At 54.9% G+C, this 22,523-nt stretch overlaps 1 protein-coding gene across 3 annotated transcripts in view; it reads left to right on the forward strand.

Annotated features, from left to right (window-relative positions):
• The window catches only part of PPCDC (phosphopantothenoylcysteine decarboxylase), an 18,979-nt gene extending 17,151 nt beyond the window's left edge, over positions 1-1,828 (forward strand). For all 3 annotated transcript variants that reach the window (XM_074837342.1, XM_074837340.1, XM_074837341.1), the window contains one exon: positions 553-1,828. In XM_074837342.1, coding sequence (XP_074693443.1) covers positions 553-638 — 86 coding nt within the window. In that variant the 3' untranslated portion in view covers positions 639-1,828. The remainder of the gene's footprint in view (positions 1-552) is intronic.
• The last annotated feature ends 20,695 nt before the right edge of the window (positions 1,829-22,523 follow it).

The raw sequence follows: 22,523 nt of genomic DNA on the forward strand, positions 1-22,523 counted from the left end.
CTGAACACACACAATGTTTACACTGGAGAAAGGAGGTGAAATAGGGTGTTTTGCTACCCACAGACATTTTGGGGGCACTTTTACACACTCGCTCCCAGGGCCACCTGAGCTAAAATAGTAAATCCCTGTGCGGCCAAGGGTTAGATGCAGACACCTCTGGAGATGATCCAGAACATGAGGTACTTATTAAGGTCATATGAGTTGCCTTCTGAGGTTTCCTGCCTCTCTCCATTGACTGTCTGAGAAGCTTGTGCTCCTCCTTAGACTTCTGAGTTACGAGCCAAACTAAGTTAGCATGAACATTCCTCTCGCCCTCCTCCCCTGATGGCATTCAACCATGCCCCAAAACCCCTGCAGAACCAGGTGGACTGAGCAGATCCTCTGCCTTCCACGGTTGCTTTCTGTTGGGCAACTCATGAGGAAACACGTGGGAATGCTTGGTGAGCTTTGCGGTGTGTGGAGGAGAGAGGTGGTGGGACAGGGGAAGCACGTGCCCTGTGCTGTCTCTGTGGGACCTGGATTTCACCGTGTGGTTTTGCTCTTACCCTGCAGGTCGAGGTGCCATGGCAGAAGTGTGGACCATTGTGGAGAGCGTGAAAAGGATCCTTGAGGAACGGGACTTGCCAACACAGAGCTGATGGTTTGGCATGTGAATTGTATTTGTGTGCCTCCCTGATGATCTGAAGATAAAACCAACAGGAAGCTGAGTCGAGATGGCATGCACACCTATAGCATGTTCTTCAACCGAAGGGGTGAAACGGTTGTCTTCCAGCTGGTGCCAAACTGAAATGCGGTACATCACTGCAGACTTTCAGAAACCAAAGCCAAGAACATGCTTCTTTAGTGTGGGAAAACTCTGTGGTATCTCGCAGAGAGGGAGTAACGTTCCGCTAGGCCACTCGGCCCCCAGTATTTCACATGTGCTCCTTTCTGAGGAGGCTGCAGGAGGATTTGCCAGCAGATTTCAGGTCCAGTGGTTCCCCCCAAGAGCTGCTAGAGAGGAAAGTGCTGTGCAAGTCCTGGTGATGGGGATAATGCCAGCCCCTTCCAGCATGTTGGTGTGGGGACATCCCTGTAGCTGTGCTGGCTTCACCTTTCCAGCAGGAGTCACTGTCCAAAAAGCATTTCCTCTCTGGGAACTTAATAAAAGAGAGCTTTTAATTATGCCTCTGAAGAGTTGCCTCTTGTAGCTGCTTGGGGGGTGTTTGCACCTCACGTCGTTGCTAAATCGTTGCATCTGCATGTGGTTTTTATCAGAGATGGGAAAAAAATTGACTGAGAGAAGCTATCTAGGCCCTGAATTAGCCTTTGCCCTTTTGTATCTGTTGACTGGATGGGGATGAAGACGTCAGCTCTGAACCAAAATGACACCTGCCCATCTGGGTGCTCTGGTCAGGAAATAAACAGGCTGGGCCCTTGTGGAAAGCCAAGGTGGGTGTTTTCCAAGGGAGTGAACTCAAACTTCATCTATGACGATCCTTTTCAGCTTGAAAATTAACCGACTGGCATGAAGAAATTGGGAAATCCTGTGACCCCATGGGCCAGACCGTCCTGGGCTCCCCCAGTCCAGCCTTTCCTTGGGAACAAGATCCCGTTCCTGAGAGGAACGGGAGCAAACTGGGGCTGTCGAACATGTCGCTGTAGCAGAGCACCGCTGACCCAGAGAGTTTATTTTTAACTAGACCCAGTCAAATTTAAGGCCTTGGTACAGAATGTGCATCCTGCCCATGGGGGCAACCTTCAGACTGCTGCGCACGAGGGAAGGGGTTATCGGGGTATGTTTGCTTTCCTTATCTTTTCCACACAAATAAAAACCTCTGAACTTTCACATTTTTGGCTCTTTCACTGACAGAGATCTGGGGATGCAGAGCTTCTGGGGATCAACTCAGAAGGATCCTCGTGTGAGCAGAGCAGGTGGCTTACACGAAGGGCTGTAGTGGTACCGTGGTCGTGGGCTTTGCATTTTGCTGGTGAAGTCTTTGTGGTGTGACCTGCATTGTTTGTTCATGTTCTTGGCATGGTGAAAGCTATCCACCTATCAGGATCTTTCTTGAAGCGTATTGAAGGCAGCAGAAGAGGTGCTGCTTGGTTTCCAAGAGTTTTGTAGTGAACGTTGCTTCTTGGTTTCCATGAGTTTTGTGCTGAACGTTGTTTCTCCTGCTTGTAGAGAAATATGTGTTCTGACAGTTCCAACTGTAACTCGACCTTGGGGCCCTGCTCTGGCTCTGCCGTGGGTATCTTGTGCGGTTGGTGTTGCTTATCCTTCCTCCTAGGCCATGACAGAATGCAGAAAATCTGACAGTAAGGTTCCTCATACCAGATCAAAACACCATGTCCTTGATAAGAGCGTTCATCTGTTACCAGCCGCCTTTGCTGGCTTAAGCTGCTCCAGAAACATTGATAGCTATCGTCTGGTTTCTGGCACAGGAGGGTGGGCAAGAAGGTGTACAGCGTACGCTGCGGAGCGCAGGCTCTGAGAATTCAGCAGAAAGGGGCATTTTTAGATCCAGAACTTACAGCGGGTCCCCTGAGACCACACGGAGCTGACACCAGTCTTAGTGGGCTGATCTGTAAGGCAGAAACTGCTAAGACTAGGGAATTGTCTCTCAGGCTTGTCAAGAGGCTTAAATTAAGGCTTGCAAAGAACTTACAGATCCCTGAATAAAGGGAGCTAATTTTTTGTCCTGTGGATATATAGGGCAGCAATAGAAATGTGTAGCTGGGCAGAGCCTGTGGGAATGAGGGGAGCACTTCACAGCGGCTGAAAAGCCCACAAAGAAAACTCTGCAGAGGACACCACCCTGGTCTGTCTCCAGCTGCTGCAGGAACAGCCTAATTGTGCCGTTAAGTGATCCTCTGCATAATTGCTGTGATTTCTAATTGGAGGCAGGTCATGATAGTGTTACAGGTTGGGATAAACCCAAACCGCCTTTCCTTCAGGGCAAATAGAAGAAACAGTTAAGTTCCCTTTGGGAGGCAGAGAGCTGAAGCAAGAGCAGCTTCCACCCCTCGCCCAGGCACGCGTCCCCACCCACGGCGAGGTAGGTGCAGGCAGCCTGCGGGCAGGAGCGCCTCGCTGGCTGCCCGCGCTGGGAGAGCAGCAGAAAGAGAAGCCCCGTGCATCTTCGCACGAGTCGTTCGGCTTTAGGAGGGGACTTTGGGACAAAGCCTTTCTGGGACGAGGAGCGAAGGACCCCATTCAAAACCAGGGCTTTGTGCAGGGCTGGGTAAATAGGCGCTGCCAGCCTCGCTGCTGAACCGGCACAGCCGGGCTCCGCTTAGCCACCCAGGTCACCAAGAGGTGCTGAGCGATGAATTCCTCCAGGCAGACAGACTGACATCTCCGTTCCTTGCTGTTTTGTGTGTGTTTCTTGCTCTCAGGAGAGGCCTGAGACGCTGCCTGCGTGCTTTTTCTTCTCCTTCGGCTCTTTTTAAGCCGCGTGCTCATTTTTTGTTTCATTTTCCTGCGAAACTCTCTGATGACCGAGGCAGCATCCCCACGAAACCCACCGCGTTGCAATTTCATTCATGCTGCTTAAAACTGTTTCCCTCAGCACTTGCCTGGGAGCGATAAACAGCTGGGACAAAAGCTGGGCTAAGGCAGCAGCCCTCCTCCTTTCCTGCGCTTAGACCCGGCCTCGCCTGGGCTCGGACGTGACTCTGAGCGTCCATTTCTCCAGCTGCTCCCCTCCATCCCAAACGTGACGTGGTCCCTTTGCTGCTTGGCTTCCTGGAGGAGGCACTGGCGGAGGATGGAGGTGCCGGGGTGCTCCGGACGGTCTGGCTCCGCGCGCGGTGCTTTGGTCAGGAGTTGGCTCCCTGGATGTCGAGTCCCTCCGCTGTCACTTGGGATGGGAGGTGTGTCATCCCACGCCTTTGTCCTGGGAGCCTGCAGCAAGAGTAAAGGCACATGAACAGATTGCAGGAAAAAATTCAAATTAAAAAAAAAAAAAAAAGTGATAAAACCTCCCTACTTTTAGACTTTAAGTTGTCCCGTTTCCGCGATGCGCCTGGTTTCGAGAGCTTGTGTGCAGCGGCTTGGCACGCCGGGGCTCCGGATTTGACACCTGCCTGCAGCGAGCCAGGTGGTGGGGTTCACACCTCGGCGGCGCTGCCGGCCGCCCTGCCCGCTCGGCGAGGGGCACGCCGCCTGCTTCGCCTCTTCGAAAGCGCGGGGCGGCAGGAAGCGTGTTTTTTTTCTTCCCCAGCTGCAGCGGGGCTGGGTGCTGGGAGAGGGCGAGGGCTGCCAAGGGGTGATGAATTGGTGGTGGCAAGTGAGAACGTGGAGGGGCTCGTACAGGTGGGTTTTCCCTGCTCTGGCAGGATTAGAGCTATCCAAATAAAGCCCTGAGAAGCAAATCTTCCTGCTGTAAGGTTTACATGGCAATTGCCAGACTAGTCAGTGATTATACAGATTGCAAGACTACGGCAGCGTGGGATGACGCTTCTGCTCTCGCAGAGCTGGACCCTGGTGAGCTTGGTGAGCTGTGGGATGCGCTGGTGCTGCAGCCCCCCGCCCTGCCCTACGCCTCGTCCTCAGCCCAGCGACTCGCAACCTTTCTTCGAGTGATGGGCAAGTACTTTTTTAGTGGAAAAGGAAGGTGGTTCCTAGATCTCAGGCTCCAAACCGCTGCTGTTAGCAAAGGAACTGCTGATCCACCCATTTGTGACCCACCGTGTTGTAGAAAGCTCGCTTTGGGTTTTACCCCGTCCACCCCGAGCTCGCAGCGTGTCCGTTCAAAGCCACCCCATTATGCCCTGAGAAAGATGCAGGGTGAGCACCAGGCGTGGGAGAGGTCCTTATAAAATCATATGTATTTAATTTTAACCTGCCCATTGGTGAGTCAGGGCCTCTGCAGGGTGTTGCTCCCCCATTAACCCTCCTCGCTTCCGACATACAGCAGCGCTGTCGCATCGAACGGGGGAATGATGCCCCCATCTCCCTGCCATCTCTTTTCCTAGACTAAACGTGGGATCCTGCTCCCTGCGAGTCTCTGGTCGCATTCAGCAGGTCCTGTAGCCCCGCGGGTGCCATGGGCAGCCCTGAGCCAGGCTCTCTGAGGGAGGGGTCAGCGCTGTATCTCTGCTGGGGAGATGGTTTGAGATTTTCGGGTTTGGTCTCCTTTCTGCTGGCTCATCGAGGCTCCTGCTCTTCTTCCCCTTGGGTGTTTCTGCTGCGAGCAGAGCCGGAGGAAGGGAACCAAAGGGATTGTGGCAGTCCTGACCTCTGCCCTCGTGGTTTTGCTTTCCATCTGCATCAGTTTTTCTGTCTCGCCAGTCCTCTCGTCTCGGGAGACGTTAGAAAGCAGCCGAGCCGCCCCAGCCTGCGATAAGGCCGGTGCCAAAGGACCCGGCACCGCTCGGCACAGACTCCTTGGCACCAACTGCACTGATAGCTTGGCTTCGGCGGTGACAACCTTGCAATTAAAACTTGCAGGTGCAGTGTTCTAGCCCTGGCCAGCAGCCTCGGTGGATAGTTTAAAAATTGTTTCCAGGAGTAATTGAGCTTAATTAGAAGCTTAAATTCCCCGGGGCTGTGCTGCTCAGGGTTTCTGTACTTGTTGGGAGTCGTGCAGGGGCTGAAGATGCTCAGAGGTGCACGGAGAGGGGAGAGAAAGAATCCAATTGGGGCAGTTCCCTGCCTGGGTTTTTGTTCATGGGTTGTCATGTCCTTCAGATGGAGACTGGGATTTGTTTCTCTGGGAATCTTGGCTTTGGCCTTGAACCTCACTTTTCTGACTCTCTGGGGAGAAAAGAGAGGATAAAGGGGGCAGAACCAGCAGATAGCCTTCATGCTGGCCAAGGAGATGAAGAATAAAGGCAACTTTTAGGCGTTTAGTCATTGCAGTTAAGATGAAATCAATCTGCTCCTAACCGCAGGCTCCTGGGCTCTCTGGAGGGAGTACAGAGAGATGGGCTCTGTCGTGGAGACTCGTAACGTCAGGCTCCATCAAGTGTGGTCGCAAAGACACCTCAGTCTGAAAGCCGGGAGAACCTGGCGTGCTCCTAACCCTGCGCAGCCTCTGGCAAGTTATCAATGACTGGTGCCAGCTCCGGGCTGCCCGCACGGGGCTGCGGAGGGATGAGCATCCCAGGAGCCCGCTCAGCCCGCCAGCACCAGCCCTGCTGACAGCAGACGTAGCCAGAAAACCCCCCCACCATCCTCCCTCCAGCACCGCTGGCGCTGCGGACAAGCGTGCCAGGACAGGCAGCGTGCCGCCCCATCTTCCCACTGCCAGAACAAGGGAAAGCAGAACGCATGGCCTTGGGGGGGACCGAGCACAGCGATAAAAGCTTTAGAAAAGGGATTTATTTTTGCACAGCTCCTTGCATGGCTGGAAGAGCCTTTCCCCAGGAGAGCTGTGCCCCCGGAGTGGCCCGAACCCCCCGCGCCTGGCTCTGTTTTCTGTCTTGCTTGATTTACACAGGTCGCTTGGGTGGTTTATAGCTTTGGAGAACTATGATTCATGAACTCGAGCGTGATAAGGATGGGGGAAGAAAGAAAAGCCACGTCAACCTGAAGGAATGCAGCCGGTAGAGAGCCCAGCCTGTGGCTGGCAGAAGCCCCGGGAGGGGGGATCAAGCGTAAAAAGGGGCAAAACGGTAACATGTGCCCCAAAAAATAGCTGGAAACCACCCACCCTGCTGCAGGAAAGCACAGCTCACTTTGCCCGGGCTCTCCTTCCCCAAATCTGCTGCAGCTCCGAGGCTGTGGGACGGCTCCAGGCAAACTCCATGGGCATGGGTCAGCCAAGCTTCGTAGCTGGAAATAATTTACGACCTGAACTGTTGTGTTTGTGCAGTGCTGACTGTGCTCTGCAGACCCTCCCGGAGCTGCAGCCGCCCTCCAGACAGACCACTGCACTGCTTCCCCAAGGATAAGGAGCTGGTGTGGGGTCTGGGAGCCATCCCAGCCCGCGAGGGAGCAGCCCCAGATGGCTGCAAGCTCTTGCATGAGTGGCAAGCGTGGGAAGCATCGTCCCTTCGTCCCCTCGCTCTGCTGGGCAGAGCCATGTGCCTGCTGGACGTGTGGAGGGGGAAGCCTATGCTGTGCCAAGGCTTCCTTTAACGATGGGGGGGTGGTGAGGAAAGCCCTGACCCTGTGGCAGCCCGCGGGCAAGTTCCCGCTGCCCTCACGTACAACAACCCCTGTGCAAACACGTCTCCACCTGGCAAATACAACCCCTTTATAAAGGCAGCAAAATCTGGCTGCTCACCACTGCGAGGGAAGACCAAGGCCAATAAAGTCATGGGCTTGCAGAGGGGGGTTTGTGTATCGAAGAGACCTTCAGCTGCAGGATGAGGGTGCTGAGGGGCAGGCAGACCTCAGCCCCTTACCCCACTCAGGGATAACCTCTCGGGAGGGAGCTCCTGCCTGCAGCCTGCCCTCGCAGCATCCCCGGGGAACCCCCTGCATCCCACACACCCCCCGGGGCAAGTTTGGCTTCTCAGATGCCCTGGGTGGATGTTATTCACAGCAGCGTTTTTGCATTGATCCGAAATTGCTCTTAGCTGGAAGGATTTTCACAGCGAGGGCAAAAGCTCTTGCGGTGCAGGCAGGGTGCAGGCAGGGTGCAGGCAGGGTGCGGCCCGGAGTGAGGTTGGTGCAGCTGGAGCACCCGTACGCCTCCAGTCAATGAACCCTGCCGGTTGCTTCAGCAGAAAGTCAATATTGACCCTTCGCCAGTGTTTGCATGCGTCGGCACTGAAATTACCAAAAGCAGAACAAAGCCCCACGTTTCCCTCCAGTGCCAGCTTTGTTCGCTGATTCTTTAAAAAATCATAACAATATAGTTGTATTTATTGGGGTTTTATTGGAAGTCAAAGATCTGGGAAAGGCCATGGCAGAAGAGAGCTCCACCTTCTGCTCTGCTGCTTATTTCTCCCCCCTCTCTTCCTACATCCAGCATCCATCCTCCCCCAGAGCATCCATCCGAGCTGGACCACCGCAGCAGGAGAGGTCCTGGCACGGCTGCAGCACCACCCCCCCATCCCCACCTCCTCGGAGGGGACTGGGGCTCAGGAGCTGGGCAGAGACCAGCGCGGGACGTGGAAATGGGCAGCACCCCTGCGGTTTAGGAACTGGAAATTAAAGCTGAAGTGGTTTGAAGGCTTGGCCTCGACAGGGGGAAGGTGGTGGGGAAGCAGAGAGGAACCAAAACCCACCGGTGGCGGAACAGGCGGAGGGTCGAAGCAGAAGTGAAAGCAGCTGTGATTACTGAAAGCCCCGATGTGAAAGAGTGGGAGCACTATCTTTGGGGTTTTCACTTCCCTGTCTGGGCAGGTTTTCTTGGCTTCGGTGTATTTTTCCCCCTCCCCTGTCTCCACTCATAAATTCCTCCCTGGGGTGGGTGGGGTTGGTGCTGCCAGAGGTGGGTGCCCCATCGCCGTGGGGGCTTGAAGAAGACTGAAGCCAGGGATTGCTGAGCACCCCTGCTGCCGTGGGGTTTGGGGGTACCGCTGAGCATCCTTGCTGCCGTGGGGTTTGGGGGTACCACTGAGCACCCCTGCTGCCATGGGGTTTGGGGGTGCTGCTGAGCACCCCTGTCACAGTGGGATTTGGGGGTACCGCTGAGCACCCCTGCTGCCATGGGGTTTGGGGGTGCTGCTGAGCACCCCTGTCACAGTGGGATTTGGGGGTACCGCTGAGCACCCCTGCTGCCATGGGGTTTGGGGGTGCTGCTGAGCACCCCTGTCACAGTGGGATTTGGGGGTACCGCTGAGCACCCCTGCTGCCATGGGGTTTGGGGGTACCGCTGAGCATCCTTGCTGCTGTGGGGTTTGGGGGTGCCGCTGAGCACCCCTGTCACAGTGGGATTTGGGGGTACCACTGAGCATCCCTGTCACAGTGGGATTTGGGGGTACCTGCTCCCTGCCAGGGGTGTAGACATGTCCAAGCTGCATCACCCTCTTCCATCCCCACTCCAGAAGGGAACAGCCATGGTGCATGGGCTGCATCTGTGTGTTTGGCCTCTGAATAAAGAGATATTTTAATCTTTTAAGCAGACTGCGTCTCCCATCGATCTCTGCCCCCAAATATTTCATGCAGGACTGGAGGCCTGGTAGCGGGGCAGAGCAGGGTGCTTTGGTACATCAAGCACCTCAGTAAAAGCTATTTCTGTTAAAGATGAAACTCCATCACTAAGGGTTGAAAGAGCTTCTAGTTTGGTGTCAAGCAAGTGTTTTCTTTCTCCAAAAATAAAAAGAGATGAGGGATGGCCAAGAGCTGATGTGCTGGCAGTGTGAGGAGGCTCTGGCATCACGCTGATGTGGAAAATAAGTGTTCAGCCATGAAAAGCAGCAATGTTCCCCGGCTCCCCCTGAGCAGTCCTTATCACTACAGTCTCCACACTTAGTTTTGGGCAACAAAAGCCTGCAGGTGCATGGATTTAAGCCTATTTAGCAACTCTAATTAAAACAGTGTATTCCCCCCCACCCCCACCAGCCCTGGAAAGGGCTGGTGTAACTCAGCCATGACCTCAGCTGGGGTGTCTGACTGCTTCGTGCTGGGGGAGAAGCCTGCTGTCCTCTGTGGGACCCAGACCTGGGTTTAAAGTTAAGCCTGAGATTAGAGGCTGTGCTGAAGCTGTCCGGGGTGAGTCTCCTGCTGTCCTGAATCAGCGGAGCGGCTGCACAGGGAAGACTGAGAGCAGATGAGGGGTCTGGCAGCTCATGGGGAGCACGGTGTCGGATGCTGAAGGGAGGGATCTGGCTGTGGGGCTCCATGATCAGCCATGAGCTGGTCCCCTGCATCCATCAGCTGAGCTGTAGGGGACAGAAACCATGGGCAGATCCTTAGGGCAAATCTTTAGTGGTGTCACTGTTCACAGAGGGCTGGACTGAGTCCTCGGTGATGGAGGATGCGGCCCCCCAGCCAGTCAGGTTTGTTTTCTCTCCTGGGTGCTGGGGAATTATTATGTATTTATTATTAAATACACCCAGAAGCATCAGGGCAGCGCCTTGGAGTGGGTCAGAAGCCTTGAGCCTGGACCCTACCCCTCACCTCCCAGCACATGGCTACTGAGCATCGCCTTTGGCTACCAACTAAGCAGCCAGTGTTTATCTGGTCCTGCTGTGCTGGGGGCTGTTTCCAGGCTGCTCACACCAGCCCTGTGATTACAGACAGGGACGTGTTGAGGGGTGAGCAGCTCTGGTGAGGGTGCTCCAGGACAGCACAGCCATGAAGCTGTGCTCCTGTCTCGCCCTGCCTAAAGGTGAGTTTTGCAAAGCGCATTGCTTTTCCTGGATGTTTTTCCTGGCTCCCATCTTACACAACGGCTCCTTGCTCGCTCTGTCCTGCTAGTGTAAGGTGTGAAGGCCAAACCACCCCAAATCTTTAAGGCAAGGTTAAGCGTTCCCCAAACACAGGGCTTGGACGGGGGGAAAAAAAAGCACCATATACTTGTTGGTTTTAGCCTACTGCAGGATTTCTGACTTTAAAACGCTCAGGGCCTGTCCTGCCATGGAAGGAACATCCTCATCCTCGCAAAACCTCACGCTGAGCTCTCCCCAGGGCTGTCTGCCCTCCATTTAAAGCCTTGCTCTTCTCCTCCCACTCCTCCATTAAAGCTGCTGGGTTAATTTGCCCCCTACGTTTTCTATATACCAGCCTTAATTTCCATAATTAACAGGTCAGCACAGTCAATCTTATTTCAGAGGTGGAGGAATTGGGACGGGGAGGGAGACAGTGACTTGCCAGGTCCTGCTCCGCACAGGGAAGGAGATGCAGAAGGAAAGGGGCTGGGGGGTTTCCCTCTGAATTAAACCAACATAAGAAAGAAAGAATAATATAATTAGGAGGGAAAATGGTAGAAAAGTTAAAGCCACTCCCTGAAACTCAAGCCACGGGAGCTCGGCAGATAGATCACAGGCGTCGCTGGGTCAGATGCTCTGGAGCTGTTCCAGGCCTGGCCAGTGTTTAAATAGAAAGGTTATGTACCTGGGAGATTTATTTCATCTTTTAATTGGTTGTTTGTTTACATGACTCGGGAGCTCTTTGCTAATGTTTGCTTTGCTGGCTCACTCAGCTGCTGAAAATCCCGGCCGGCCGCGTCCCAGCCCGGCCGGTGTGCCGGAGGAGGCTGCCTTTCGGCTCCGGCTCCTTGGCTTCACCTGGTGAGCCCCGGTGTTTCTCCGTGAGCCTTTCCCAGCCCCACTCCACAGGGGTCACCAACTCCCCCTGGAGCCAGCATCTCTCCCATCACACCCTCGCAGGCGTGCGGGTGGGATGGTCCAGATGAAGGACCACCAGCCCAACATCTCCCCTTCCCTTCCCTCCTGCTCAAGCTCATGGAAAACAGGAGCAGGGTCCCTCTTGACCACGGAGGTGGTGGAGATGGACCCCCTCAGCTCAACTTTAGGGCTTCCCCTCTCCCAAGCCCAGCGGAGGATGAGATGCAAAACACCACAGTTATGGTTGTTCCCAAGCGTGTGGTAAGGTTTTGGCTCTCGGCTGTTCTCAATCTGCACAAAGCTTTGGAGGAAAATCGGCTTTCTCCCACTGCAGCTCTAGAGAAAAGGGCTTTGGAAACGGCTGACAAAGTGCAACACTTCTCTCGTACCTCCTCTCTTGGTTTTATCTCATTTTATGTTAATTTTCGCCTTTCCACCAGCCGTGGGACTGCCTTCGCAGGCATGCCCAGGCGACGGGCGCCCGACAGCCACGTAGGCGGATGGCTGCGGTGCGAGGTGCCCTCCGGCTCTTTGGCAGAGCGGGCGTCTGATGGCAGATGGTCTCCTCCACCTCGTTCCTGGGGGGCACTCGTGTGGTTTGGGGGAGCCTCTTTCCCTCCCTGCCCCAGCGTTGGAGCCAGTGGATCCTTATCTTGGCTCAGCATGCCTCCCTGGAGGGGAGAAGGGAAGCGAAGCTCCCGGACCCGTGTTGATAAGGAGCAGCCACCCAGCCAGATCAGTGGGGTGAGCTTGGAAGGAGCAGCCTCAGGGGTGATGGGGAAGCCGCAGATAAAGGGGGGGCGTCACGCCCAAGATGAGCTGGCATTGGCAAGAGCCCCTTAAAATTAGGAAGGCCAAGGCAGGTGTTTCCAAGGCGGGCAAGTTTGCTCCAAAAAAACTCCCAGCTTCTGTGGCTGATGGGCATCTTCCCAGCGGGGCAGCTTGCCCACTCCTCTTGCAGCTTGCCAGTTCCTGCCCGTGCTCACTGAACCGATGTCAACAGCGGCCACGTGTGTTTGGGAGGAGCTGATAGGTGTCACTGCAGGAATGTGGGGGTTTGGGATTTTTTTTTTCGTGTTTTTGGGGTTACAAATGTGTTAACGTCTGTTTTGCGCAATCAATCTGTTTCTCAATCTTTGCTTCCTGCAAACAACTGGAGACGAACGCGCGTTGCTTAACCGGGTAAATCAGAGCTGCCTCTGCTCCTCCAGCCTCACCAGACACACGTGGCCAGCTCTTCTCTCCTTCCTCCCATCAAAGTCTGCATTAATAATGATAATTAAATCCATGTTTGGGAGAGTTTATTGACTTATCTCCTGGGACTTCTTTTTTTCTCCTGGACTTCTGAACTGCTTCTGACAGGTGGTACCAAGATGTGTTTCCAGGTGACATGGAGAAGGACCTCCCCAGGTGCTGTCCACATTTTCTGAGGGGGAGGAAGATGATGGGGATATTGTGGGTGGCACCATCTTATGACCATCCCATGCCTAGCATGGAGGCCATGATGGTGTCTCCAAGCTTTGGTCTGTATAGCCATGAGGTTGGCCACAGGGCATCCTGTGCTATCTCCCCGGCCTGTCCCAAATCCCTCAGAGGCAAAGCCAGCAGGGCTTGGCAGCCCAGCCCCAGGTCACCCACTGACCCACTTGGCTTGGCATGAGTGGAGGAAATGTCTGGAGCAGCAAGGAGGTCAGACTGGCGATCCAGGAAGCTTCCAAAGTGGTGCTGCCCTAAGGTAGGATGGGAAGACCAAAGGCTATGGGGAATTTTGCCCTCTTGCTGCAGGGTGTTGGGGAAAAAATGAATCATGAAGTGGTGGTGGGATGGCCACTGCTATGCTGGGCAATGGAGCCTTCTCCAAAAACATCATCATCACTTGGGGCTGAAAGGTCCTGTTGGGGTTAGGAGGTTCCATGGAGGCCAAGGTGGGCCCCTGAGATGGGAATCACATTCTGGAGAGCAGATGGGACCACAGACTGAGTGTAGCTTTTCTGCTGGTGCTGAGCTTTGATGGGAAAGTGCTGCATTTCTGTGACTGTAAAGAACAAGGAGAGCTCACCCAAGATTTCCCTGGGCTGGGGTTTACATGTGCCACCAGCCAGTTGATGAAAGGTCTGGAAAACCCAGGGCCTGCCATGTCGTGCAGAGCCACCAGGCTTCTCCAAGCAGCATAAGAAAAGCCCAGCCCACTAATTGCCTGCCTAAGGACAAAGCTTGTGCATTTGGGTTTTGTTAACACCTGGTCCATGAAGGTCCCCATCCGGGGTGGTGCCATGGTACCCAGGAGTGTCTCTGGTGGCAGAGAGGGCTTCTGATCTCTGTTTTAGCAGGCAGAGACCAGGGGCTGGGTGTACACCATCTCTGCAAGGCTTTTCACCTGATTTCTTGAGTCAAAGACCTCTGTGTAGCCATATTATCAGTGTGCCCCAACAGCTTTCAAACCATCATCCAGGCTGACCAAGTGCCCAGGGGTGATAGGGATGAAGCTCTCGATGTTGATAGCTGCTGGCCATGGGTGAGAGCACAGGCAGCTGCTGCTCCACTGACAGCACTTGGTGCATCTCCCATGGCTTTGCCTGCGTGCTTCCTGGGGTGCCCACAATGTGCCCTGACACCCTCGTGGGGCATCAAAACAGCCAGCTGTGGTCCCACGGCGTTTGGCCCTAGGTGACATCTTGCCAGGACCTGCACACAGCTCCTCATCAAGGCTGTAGGTAATTCCAGTGCAGACCTCCTGCCTGCCCGGTGTGATCGGGTCATGGGGATGATGAGCATGTGGGTGCATCCACAGGGACACTGAGCACGCCAGCAGCTTGTCAGGAATATAGAATGGAAGAAACAAAGAGCGAAGTCAGGGCTGGTCAAAACTTGCCCTCTCCAGTACATCCCTCCAGCAGCTTCTTAATACCAGTAGTCATTGGGATGGTGCAATCAAAGTCTTTGACCAATAAAATACCTGGTAAGTGGGTTTACTTTGCAGCAAAAATCAAAGGAAATGTGTAACTGCAGGTGATGCGCAATGGCAAAGAGAGAGAATAAATAAATAGGGGAGGTAATTAGAGATCAGGCGTTCTTGAGTGCTTTTAACATGTGGCGCTCACCTTGATGGTGGGAACATCACAAGTTCCAGCTTTTACAGGTGCAATCACGTTGCTTGCCCTGCTGCAGGGCTGGCTTAGCTGCACCTCGGAGGGCACAGCTTTGGGATGGTCTCCATGTTTCTGACTGCTGAACGGGACTAAATGAGAACAGGCAAAGGAGGAAAAGCTCGTAAGGAAACAAGAGAAAGAGGAGGAGATCCCTGGGTGTCATCGGGGCAGCTTCTCCCAGCCTGACCGATGCAACGTGAGCCTTTTCAAAGGTTGCCCAGCCCCAGCTGGCTGCTCTTGCTCAGTCCCGACCCCAGCGGGGCTGGGTGCAGCTGGGCCAGCCCTGGGAAGTCCCCGAGGACTCTGGTGGCATCGAGGCTGGCTGCCAGCTGGGTCCGGGGAGTCCCCCAGCCCGGGGGTAGATGCTGAGCCGGGGCCAAGCTGTAGCTCCCTGAGGGCATCAGGTGGGAAGGGCTGATCCAGCTGCTGAGGATTAGACGGTAGCAGGTATCCCTGAGGGAGGGCTCAGCCAGGGGTAAGCCTCCTTGTAACAGGTTTCATGACCTGTAAGATGATAAGAACAGGGGTACCAGGAGGAGGAGGTGCAAGGCAGAGAGTCATTTCATCCCTAAGCCCTGAGCAGTTGTCTTTCTCCACTACCTGGGATAGTAAAGCCATCCTGGCACCAGGAGCATGGCTTGTCCCACCACCACCTCATTTCTAGCCATCTTCACTGAGGGTTTTTGCAATAAAAGCTCTACTGAGGGAATTTGGGGACCAGCAGGTGAGCCCTAAGGTCCCCATCCCAGTAACAGAGGGATGGAAAAGGAAGGCTTGAACTTCAAAGCAGTTGGCTGGTGGGACCTCCTCTCCTGTACCAGGCTGGAGAAGGTCCCACAGCCCCAGCTTTGGGCCTGCATCCAGAAACACTGTGGCGGACCCAGCCAAGAGCTTCACTCATTTATTTTGCTTTTTTTTTTCCTTTCCAGGCACTGAAAATTGCTGTGTGGGAAGAAAGGGATTTGGAGGTGATGAATGGCTTTACCGTGTTTGCCAAACAGATGTTTTCTTTTTATGGGCACCAAACACCTGGGCTTGTCCTTCCTGGCTGGAAGACTGAAATTCCCCAAAACTGTTCACAAATACTATCAAAATTGGTCGTTTCAGAAGAAAACTAGGAAGGCTGGAGGTGCAGAGCCATGGGGGCGAAGAGGAAAGGCTGGGCTCAGCACTCCAAGGTACATGATGTCCATGTGCTGCTTCTGTCCCAGCCAAGGGGATTTTCCAGTGACCTGGATATAAGCAGGGCACACTCCATCCCTCCCACCAGTCCTGGCTCAGCCGACCCAGAGCCCAGCGACATGGGAACTGGGTCGGGCAAGCATCCCTGAGCCTGGAGGCACCGCTCAGCCCTTGCAAAGAGCCCAAGGGGGTCCCACACCTTCCCTGCTGCACCCTCTAATGAGAAAAATGCTCACAGAGAGGCGTTGGGAGGCATCAAAGGACGCGGGAGCAGGTCCCGCGGGAAACCACAGCGGGATGGATGCTCCCAGGTCACAGGGGTGCTGCACCCGAGCTGAGAGCAGCACCCAGGCCTCGACTCCTTGGTTTGCATGTTGAAATCAGGGGTTTCCCATAGCAGGAGGATTGTGACGTTCCCCTCTGCGTCCTTGGAGGAGCAGCGTATTGGCTGGCTGGCCTTGTGGTCTGTGATTCACGCCCTGGTTAGCAGAAAGGGGATCTTCAGGGCTTGCTCCCTGCTCCTCTAACCATCCATCCATCCATCCATCCATCCATCCATCCACCCACCCACTCATTCCTGAGTCATTCCACTGAACCCGAGTGGTCCCTGTCGCCCCCAGTTCTCTGCCAATGCTGCCTTCCTCCCTCTGGGTGGGGTATTTTATTTTATTTCCCAGCATATATGCCCCCTTCCCTGCAGCAACACCAGCCATGCACTCGCTTGGAAAGCCTCTTGTAAACCTGAGATCACAGGTTGAAACTTGACGGTTTGTTTGCTCCTCGGCTTCGAAGCATTTCTTTACTGTTGCTGTTTGCAGGCCCTGGGTTGTGTTTGCAGGCCGTCGATGTTGGTGCATATCCTTTATCTCGGTTTATCTGCTTCTTTGTGCCATTTGGGATGTATTTGTAGTTTCTCGTGACACTTCTGAGGAGCAAACCCCAGGCAGCTGTTGGGCTGCAAAAACCCTTCTACCATGGGCTGCAATGTACAGATCTCTCCAGAGGAATATTTCTAAGCAAAAATGGATTTGTTTTTAAGAGCTTTCTGGTTCTTTTCTTAAATGATCTAGCTGTTCCTTCAAGGCATTTCAGCCCCAGCAGCATCCCGTGGCAAGGAGTTCCCCAGCTGAACACGCAGCCTTAGCTCACCTCTGCCGGGGCAGGAACCTGGCACCGGAGCATCACCAGTAATTTTCCACCCAACTCCGCGCTGTGGAAATACACCCAGGCATGGAAAAAGCCTGGAAGGGAATAAAGAAGACACTTGGCCAATACAGCTTGGCCAGCTCCCAAGTCAAGGAACAGCTTCAGGTTCATCTCCAGCTCCCCGGCAGCTTGGCAGGCTCAGCTGCCTCAGCTCTGCGTGGGCTGCGGGCTCCCCGGGGCCGGATCCTGCCGCACCCCCACGCTATATATGGGACGGGCCAGCTGCATTTTGCCAGGCAGTTGCTGTGCCAAAATCCTGGGTGCTCCTGCTCCGACAGCTCCCTGTGCCCATGGGTTCAGTGCAAGACAAAAAGGGGGAAAAATGGCCTTTTTGTGGGTTTGGGGTTTTTTTTCTTCGTTCTTGCTGCAGAGCAAATGGGCTCGAAGGCTGCCTTGGGAATGAGAAGAAAAAACCTGACTCTTCTTCTCCCAACCAAGCCCCACCAAAGGCTGTGGTGAAGGCAGAGCGTGCAGAAGGCTGGGGGCAGCGAGGATGTGGTGGTGGGAGGAAGGTGGTGAGCAGTCCCTTTATGAGACTGTAATTGCCCCAGCCAAAAAACGCATTAGCCCGATGAGTGAAATGAGGTTTTTATGAGAGCAATAAGAGGTTCCAGCACACCAGGGTGGTAATTGCCTGCCTGCAGCCTCAAGGCTCTGCAAGGAGCCGCTCATGCTCCTGCTGCAATACAGTCCCAGCCCGGGCAAGAGGGTCCAGAGCGTTTCCCAACCTCCCCACACTAATCCAGCTTACCTCACCGGGATGGCAATAACCATCAGGAGCCATCTCCACCTCCCATTGCCAGCAGCTGGAGAGCACAAGATGTTCCCAGGCAAGCCTCCCCACACCCTGGTGTGGCCCTGGCAAACAAGGGAGGCTTCCCAAATCCCACGAGCATCCTTCCCCCGGCAGCTCCCTGTGGCAAACGCCCTTGGAGAACCGCTGTCCCCTGCTCGCCTCCATGCAAACTGTGCAAAGGGTGATGAAACAGGCTGGGAAAGAGGCACCAGGGGCAGACGTGACCGAGGTCTGTAATATCACAATGAGTCCAGAGAAGATAAATGAGGGGGTGATTACTCACTGCCTCTTGTGTAAAAACTAGGGCCATCAAATGCATCCAGCAACTGGCAGGTTCAAAGCAACCCAAAGGAGGTGCTTCTCCATACAATTAAACTGTGGAGCCCTTTACCATAGGGCAGCAGGGTGCAGAAGGCTGAGGGTGGCTTCAAAAAGCAATTCTTGGAAGAGAAAGCCACCCAGGACAGAAAGAACCATCTTTGGCTCACTCTTCTGGGTGCTACAGGGGGTGTAGAAGTAACTTACTTCTGTTTTCCCTTGGTCATCTGCTCCAGTTGATGGTTGGGGGGCAAAAAAACCCCACCTGTGAGGTGGGTGGCAAATCTGCTCACCCATGCTGATACCATGGTCCAAGACACAGAGCAGTCCCTGGGGACACGTTGGTAAGGGTGGGCTAAGCCCCGGGTCAGGGATTGCAGCCTTGAGCAGGACTGGGAGCAGGGGAGGGTTCTTTGCTGCTGGTGGAGATGAGGGAAAGAAGATACCCCCGTTCCCAAGGTGGACGGAGGGAGCTGGAACCACCAGGATTCTGCCCTATGGGAGGAATGACTCAGTAGGAGCCAGTCAAAGGAGCAACCACAAGAATCGGTTATCAGTGGAAAATCTCTCTCGTGAGGGCATTAAAGTAGCTCCTTGTGTGCCAAAACAAAGGGGGAGGGAGAGGAAAAGAGGACAAAGAGCTTCTGTGAGGGGCAAGGAAGGTTTTGTGGCCACCAGCCCCCCAACTGGGATGGTGCAGAAGGGGGTTGAAAGCCCCATGTCCTTCCACTTAAGAGGTTCTTCTGCTCATCCTGACAACCCAAGGGCTGGGTGAGCCAGGAGAGGAAGGTCTCACTCTCTGATAGCCCCACCGAAGTAAAGCCAGAGCCAGGCTACGTGTGTGTTATTCACCTTGAAACTATGTGAGTAAACAGAGAAGTCTCCTCTTCCTGGTCCCACCTTGGCAATTAAGCTGCATTTCTGAAGGCTGGAGGAGATGAGCCCTAATCCACCCTGGCAGATAAAGGGGATGGTCTTGCTCTCTTCTCTGGTGAGACCTCAAGCCAAACCACCAAGAAGAGGAAAAACTTGTAGCTCCAGTTATTCTCCTGTGACATCCCCTCCTGTGTGGAGCTCCTTGAAGATGTCCCACCAGGCAGCCCTTTCCTACTACTTCTGACGCTTTTATCACCTGTATCACACTCAGTTTGGTCACTCAGCAGCAACGACGCTCATGACTTGCTCAGTGGCATGGGGGAAGTGGAGCAAACCAGTAAGAGCCCAACTGAGAGGTCCAGCACCAGCTGGGAGAAAGAAGAGAGGATCTCCACAAGAGAGGGACCTTCCTGCTAGCACAACAAAAGCCTCTGAGCTCCGGGGACTTGGTGGCCACCACCACAGCTGTAAGTCCCATTGGATGTTGTACCCTGACACCTTCCACCCTGGTCCTTGGGGTTCCTGCAAGAGCTCTTGGGAGACCACCAGGTCTGTGGCTCAGTGTCACTGGGAGCAGCTGAGCTTGGCTCTTCTCTAGAAAACCTCCATCCATCTTGGTGTCCTCTTCCCCATCAGTGCCATGTGCTGAGGATTCCCAGTGGAAGAGGAGAAACCACCCTGCACAGTCCTAGAGGGAAGAGAGCAACCTTCAGAGCAGGACCAGAGCCAGCCCGGAGCTGGGAAGGCTTGCAGAAGACTTTGAAGGGATTCCAGCTGTCTGGAGACTGTGGTTTCTCCAGGCAAAAGTGGAGAATATAATGACCAAACACACCATGAAGCCATGCAGCTGCCTGTCCTCCCACGCTGGGTAAAGGATGGTTGGAGACACTGCAGCAGTGCCATGTGAACACCCTGGAGAGATGAACCCCCCTCTGACCCCAGCCAGGGGGAACCAAAAACAGATTAAAGACTCTGGGAGTATCTCAGTGCGTCCGTGGGAGACCTGTGTAGGCTGGATGGGTGGGAGGCAGCTCACAGGTCGATAGCTGCAGGGTGGGCTGGATGAGCACCGAAGCACAGGGATATCAGAGATAACTGATGGAGAACGGAGTCCAGAGGTTACAGAGTCTTGTAGCCGTTCCCACACTAGAACCACACAGAAATAAAGAAATTAACCATTCCTGAGCTTTAGCTGTACGCTCCAGCACATGTGTCACCTCCACGGACCGACACAACTTGGCATCCTCAGCGTTTGCTGCTGGAAACCACTTCCAAACCAAACCAAACCCATTGAACGCGTCCCACCTTGCAGGTCTGCTGTGCTGGCTGCAGATTGCTCCAGAGCTGGAAACTGTGTGGAGTTAGAAATCAGCCCTTCAGCCAGATCAGTTCCTGGGCATCTTCACCCCTTAATCTCACCAATAATTGCCAGTGGAAGGGAAAGGGCAGGAGCAGATGGATAAAGGCAGGTTGGAGGTGGGAACAAGGCAGATGGGTCTGGGATAGTCTGGAGCTACTGGGGATCAGCTCCTGGGCTGGGGAGCGTAATGCCCAGACTGCTGGTAAGCCCCCAGGGGCTGTATTCTGCCCGATTGATTTCTGCCTTCCTCCCCCTGTCCCCTGGTTCTCGATCAGTGGCTCCATGCGTGGTACCATCCTCTGCTTGCCCTGGCTCTGTAAGCCAGGCTGCTGGGGTGCAGAAGGCATCTATGATCCTTCTGCTGGTTGGGAAGTGCCAGAGATGCTCCCAGCTCCTCCGTGCCCCTCTGCCTGCCTTCCTAGAGGAGGGATCACCATCCCCAGTGCCCTGAAAGCAACTGAGGAGCTGAAAAATCTCCCACCCAGCTGGCAGAGGCCACCTCCATCCTCCACAATCTCAGAGCCCATGGAGAAAGCAAATGACTGCTTGCTCTGGACCCTTGTGAGCCCGTTTCTCCATGCACTGGGCAGCAGTCCTGCCTGGGGTGAAGGAGCCTTTGTTCCTGGTGAGGACATTTTGTACCATGTTGTGCCACTGACTCCGGGGTCTGGTCCAGGTAAAGGGAGGATGTTCAGCTCCATCAGTTTCATGGAGAGGCCAGTCCCTCTGTCACCCATCCTCTCCCAGCTCCTTCGACAGCAAAAAAAGCCCAGGGGCTGTGGAAGCCAGAGCTGCCTCCTTAGTCATCGCATCAAGTTCATTTGTGGCTATAGGTGGCATTTCCGAGGCAGCCAAACCACAAGTTTAGCAAGAAATGCAACCCCCATTTGCTCTTGAGAGTGCAGAAAACGTCAGAGAGGTCGAGGGTTTCTCTTTGGGAGTGAGCTGGGCGAGCACGGGTGGGGGGAGGAAGGGAGGAAGGTCCACGTGTTGCTGAGGTTCAAACCGGGTGACCTCAACCAGAGCAGAAAAAAAAAGGAGAAAAAAAAAAAAGAGGTAAACAAATCTGACAAAGAAACTGCAGCTTCCTCAGGCTGATCTCTTGCAAGGCTTACCCAGAGTTACATCATGGTGCTCATTAGGTGCTGGCAGCAGGAGCCCACAGCCGAGCCCAGCCAGCTCCAGCATCACCCCTGGGACCTCCCCAGCCTCCTGGGGTGTTTTCCCTGCCGCCTCTCGTGCTTCCCCTGCCCGGGTGGGCTGCAGCCACAGGAGATCCCATAGGTACTGGTCTTCACCTGAACACTTGGGGATCCCACGGAGGGAACCCCCAGCTCCTTTGCCCCATGACACAGCACCCCATAGCCCCTGCACATTGCCTCGTGGCCCCCCACATGGCCTGGCCACTGGTGCACACTGGTAACACGGCCACCTCCCCGCCAGGACAGCAGGTCTCTGGGGATGGGTGTTGCTGTGAGAGGATGGGGCGGGTCTCCACACCACTGTCTCTGGTGGAGAGCCTGGCACTGGGGCAGCTCCTGAGTATCACCGTGACCCTAAACCACTGACATGGAGAGTGCTGTGGGGTAAGGGATGGTGACTGGAAGAGCCTTCGAAGGTCTGCACCTTCAAAGGATGCAGTTTCTTATCTGGCCACCAGCCTCCCTGACAGCTATGGCTCCACAGCCCTCTGCCGTGTAGAGGGAAGGAGCTGGGCAGTACCGTCCCCGGGGACGTGGGGACCCCCTGGCCAGCCGCCAGGCCAGGAGAGGATGGCACCCCAATCTCAGCAGGCTCCTGCAAGTGAACAGCAATCACACCCACACCAGCGAGGCCAGCTTCCCAAGAAGCTGGAAAGCCTGGAACCCCTTGTCCCTGCCTAGACCCTGGGTGCCCATCCCAGGCAGCCCCAGACCAGCCTGGCTTGGGCATGTGAGCAGCCAAACGCCGTGCCAGCTGATGAAGGGTTACCGAGGTGCCCTGCCCTGTGCCACCTGTGTGATGATGTTAGGAATTGAGACCAAACGGGGCAGATAAAAGACCAGAGCGGTGCTGGGGGAGGATGGGGAGGTGGTTCCATTGATTTGAAGGGTGCAGCAGAGAAGGGGCAGGGTGGTGGACTGAGCTCTGGAGGGGCTCATCTTGCCTGGCTGGGGGATCAGGGCTTTGGGAGGCTGTACTGCCCAGGCTGCTCCCTGCTATGGGAGGAGGAGAGAGGTATCCTGCTTTCTGGGGCCTTTAGGACACGAGCTCTGGTGCTGTCCTGGAGGGACACCATGCTGGTGCATGGGAGAGTGGTGGGAGCAGGTCCCACAGAGGGACCTGGCTTGATTTTGGAGCCCAGGGAGGTGAGGGGTGCTTGGGCATGGGCCTGGCTCCTGCATGTGTGTGCTCATCCTGGTGCTCCCATGGCCAGGAGCTGCACAGCCTCTGCTATCCGGAGCAGAGGGCAGCTCGCCAGCTT

Source organism: Strix aluco, chromosome 12, assembly GCF_031877795.1.
Source record: "Strix aluco isolate bStrAlu1 chromosome 12, bStrAlu1.hap1, whole genome shotgun sequence".
NCBI lineage: Eukaryota > Metazoa > Chordata > Aves > Strigiformes > Strigidae > Strix > Strix aluco.